General features: G+C 41.1%; 1 protein-coding gene and 1 non-coding gene across 2 annotated transcripts; one reads left to right on the forward strand and one right to left on the reverse strand.

Moving 5' to 3' along the window:
- Nucleotides 1-866: 866 nt before the first annotated feature.
- On the reverse strand, nucleotides 867-1,804 carry LOC133800135 (uncharacterized). The gene is made up of 2 exons (XM_062238100.1): nucleotides 1,352-1,804; nucleotides 867-1,280 (listed from the first exon to the last, which is right to left on the reverse strand). The coding sequence occupies exons 1-2, from the start codon at nucleotides 1,802-1,804 to the stop codon at nucleotides 867-869; spliced, it is 867 nt and encodes a 288-aa protein (XP_062094084.1).
- Nucleotides 1,805-2,888: 1,084 nt separating this feature from the next.
- Nucleotides 2,889-2,995, forward strand: LOC133802984 (small nucleolar RNA R71). The gene has a single exon (XR_009877724.1). It is a non-coding gene; the product is annotated as a small nucleolar RNA R71 (small nucleolar RNA).
- Nucleotides 2,996-3,570: the final 575 nt, after the last annotated feature.

A 3,570-nucleotide genomic window follows, 5' to 3' on the forward strand; every position in this document is an offset into this window, starting at 1 on the left:
TTATAAACCTCCTATAGAAGCCCGCGTGTCCCAAAAAGCTTCTAATCCCCTTGACAGTAGTAGGTGGTGGTAATTTTTCAATGACCTTCAGCTTTTCTCTATCCACTTCTATTCCCTTGTTAGAAATTCTATGGCCCAACACAATGCCTTCTTGCACCATGAAATGGCATTTTTCCCAATTGAGTACCAAGTTCGTTTCTTCACATCTCGCCAAAACTTGCTCCAAGTTAGCCAAAAAAGTGTCAAAGGACTCCCCAAATACTGAGAAATCATCAATTAAGACTTCAAGAGACTTTTTCCACCATATCTAAAAATATCGCCATAATACAACGTTGGAAAGTGACGGGGGCATTGCACAACCCAAACGACATCCTTCTAAAGGCAAATGTGCCATAAGGACAAGTAAAGGTATTATTCTCTTGGTCTTCTGGTGCGATGGAAATCTGATTATAGCCTGAATACCCATCAAGGAAACAATAAAAATCCTTTCTCGCCAACAGATAAAGCATTTGATCAATGAATGGCAGCGAGAAATGGTATTTTTGAGTAGCTTTATTCAACTTCCGATAGTCCATACAAACACGCCACTCTGTCACTTATCTTGTGGGAATCAACTCATTATTTTCATTAGCCACCACCGTGACTCCACCTTTCTTAGGAACACACTGAATCTGGCTGACCCAAGAACTATCTGAAATTGGGTAAACAATTCCGTCATGAAGCCATTTAATTATCTCTTCTCTCACAACTTCCTTCATGATAGGATTAAGCCTTCGCTGCTGCTCAACAGAATTATTATGGCAATCCTCCAACAAAATTTTATGCATACATAATGATGGACTTATACCCATGATATCTGCCATGGTCTAACCAATGGCCCTTGTATATTTCTTCAAAATAGCCAGCAACAATTGCTCCTTTTTAGTTCCTAACATGGCTGAAATAATCAATGGCAAAGTCTCATTATCTCCCAAATAAGCATATTTCAAGTGACTAGGCAAGGGCTTCAACTCTAATTTTGGTGGCTCTTGAATAGAAGGCTTAGGAGGCTTAAAATTCCCTTCCGATAAGGTCAATGACTCAAAGGGCCTCCTAAATTTAGCAAAGGGCTGCTTTGACTCCACCCATGTAACTTGGCTTTCTTTCTCTTCGCTTAAGTCTTCAAGCTCTACAAGTGACCTCACCGCCACTCCATCTTTAAAAGCTTCCTTGTAGAATTTTTCAGCGACGATATACTTAATTACACTTAGCCTAGAACATTCCTCAATCTCATCCGGAAACTTCATAGCATTGAACACATTGAAATCACTTATTGGTCATTCACCCTCATAGTAAGCTCCCCTTTTTATACATCAATCAAGGTCCTCCCGGTAGCTAGAAATGGCCTACCCAAGATAATAGGAACATCTCTATCCGCTTCATAATCAAGGATGATGAAATCAGCCTGAACAGTGAATATATCAACTTGCACAAGTACATCTTCAATTTTTCCTTCTGGGTGTGCCATAGAGCGGTCCACTAATTGAAAATTGACTGTGGTTGGTCTTGCTTCTCCATTCCCCAACTTCTTGACAATCGACATGGGCATCAAATTGATACTAGCCCCCAAGTCACAAACTGCTCTACCAACTTCTCTACCATCAATAGAACAAGGAATTGTGAAGCTGCTTGGATCCTTCAATTTAGGAGGAATTTTATTCTTCAATATAGCACTACAACCTTCAGTCAATGCCACCGTTTCAAATTCACCAAGCCTCCTCTTCTCAGTGAAAATATCCTTCAAAAAATTCATATAGTTGGGCATTTGCTCCAAAGCTTCCACCAATGGTATATTGATGTGAAGTTGTTTCAAAACATCTAAAAATCTTAGGAATTGACCATCTTGTTGTTGCTTTTGAAAGCGCTGAGGAAATGGTGGAGGTGGCTTGCTCATAGGCTTCTCTGTAGCATTTTGCTGAGGAATTGCTGCAGCAATTGCTTCAGGATCAGCATTTAAATTTTTTGAATTCACAGCTTTGTCTCCCTTGTCCACACTACTTTGGATTGAAGTGGGCTTGCTATTTCTCTTACAATTCTCCTCAGTCAATTCCAGATTTTTACTACTCCTCAAGGTAACTGCCTTGCAATGCTCCTCACCATCTTTCCTTGGGTTTTCGGTATCACTAGGCAAAGTGCCTTATGGTCTATTCCTTAGCTCATTAGCTAGCTACCCCAATTGAATCTCTAGGTTCCTCAAGGATGCCGCTTGGCTCTGAATCACACCATCATTCTTGGCCATATATTCTTTCATTAAACTCTCCAAAGAGCTTGATTGAGACACTTGAGGAGGAGGTGGTTGAGCTCTGGGTTGTTGTTGAGAAAATCCCGGTGGATATGTAGGCTTGTTTTGCATTGGTGCTCCGCTTGAACTAGCTTCTTGACCCCCCCATGAGAAGTTTGGATGCTTCCTCCACCCCGGATTATAAGAGTTTGAATATGGGTCTTTACAGTTGGCATTTTGATTTCCCACATAGCAAACCAAAGTGAGATTCGAAGGACAGCTCTCAAATGTGTGCCCATCTCCACAATAAACACAAGATGCATCGGCAACTTGTCCCATAGCAGTTGGTTGTACCATTCCCCCCAAACTCATGTTCTTGAGAAGGTTAGTCATTGAAGAAACTTGAGCGGCCAAAGCTGTCAATGCATCCACTTCAAGTATACCAGCCACTTTTCGACTTGTTGAGGCTCTAGCATTGGACCATTGATAATTGTTGCTAGCTATCCTCTCCAAAATCTCATAGGCTTCATTGCAGGTCTTAGAGAGAATAGTTCCATTAGCATCTAACACCATGCGAGTGGAAGAATTGAGCCCATTATAGAATGTTTCCATTTGTATACAATGTGGGATCCCATTGTGTGGGCACTTCCTCAATAACTCCTTGAATCACTCCCAAGCTTCACAAAATGATTCATCTTCCAGCTGTTGAAATGACATGATTTCATTGCAAAACTTGGCATTTTTTGGTAGGAGGAAAGTACTTCATCATAATTTTTCAACCAATTCATTCCATGTAGTCACCGAGTTGGGAGGAAGAGTATTGAGCCAAGCTCTAGCTCGATCCCTCAAAGAGAAAGGGAAAAATTTCAACCTTAGGGCCTCGTCACTCACTCCTTGTAGCTTGAAAGAATCGCTCAACTCCAAAAATGAACGAAGATGAAGATGAGGATCCTCAATAGGCAGCTCACTAAATTTACCTACTATTTGCAATATTTGGAACATCACAGGCTTTAACTCGAATGGGGGTGTTTGAATTTCAGGCCTAACAATGCCCGGATTAAGCTCATTAAACATGGGGGCAGCATACTCCCTTGTGGCTCTCTCTCTATCATCAGCCATAACAATTGCGTTAGTGACATTATTAGCACCCTCAACTCCTTCAACCTCTTCAGCCATATAAAGGTGATTTTGAGCCCGTTGTTCCCTTAGTCTTCTTCTAACTATTCTTTCAATCTCAGGGTCAATAGGAGATAGTTCAATGTCTTCTTGCTCGTTCATATAGTAAATCATCCGAAAAAGCACAAGAGCAA

The sequence above is a fragment of the Humulus lupulus genome, chromosome 9 (genome assembly GCF_963169125.1).
Source record: "Humulus lupulus chromosome 9, drHumLupu1.1, whole genome shotgun sequence".
Taxonomy (NCBI): domain Eukaryota; kingdom Viridiplantae; phylum Streptophyta; class Magnoliopsida; order Rosales; family Cannabaceae; genus Humulus; species Humulus lupulus.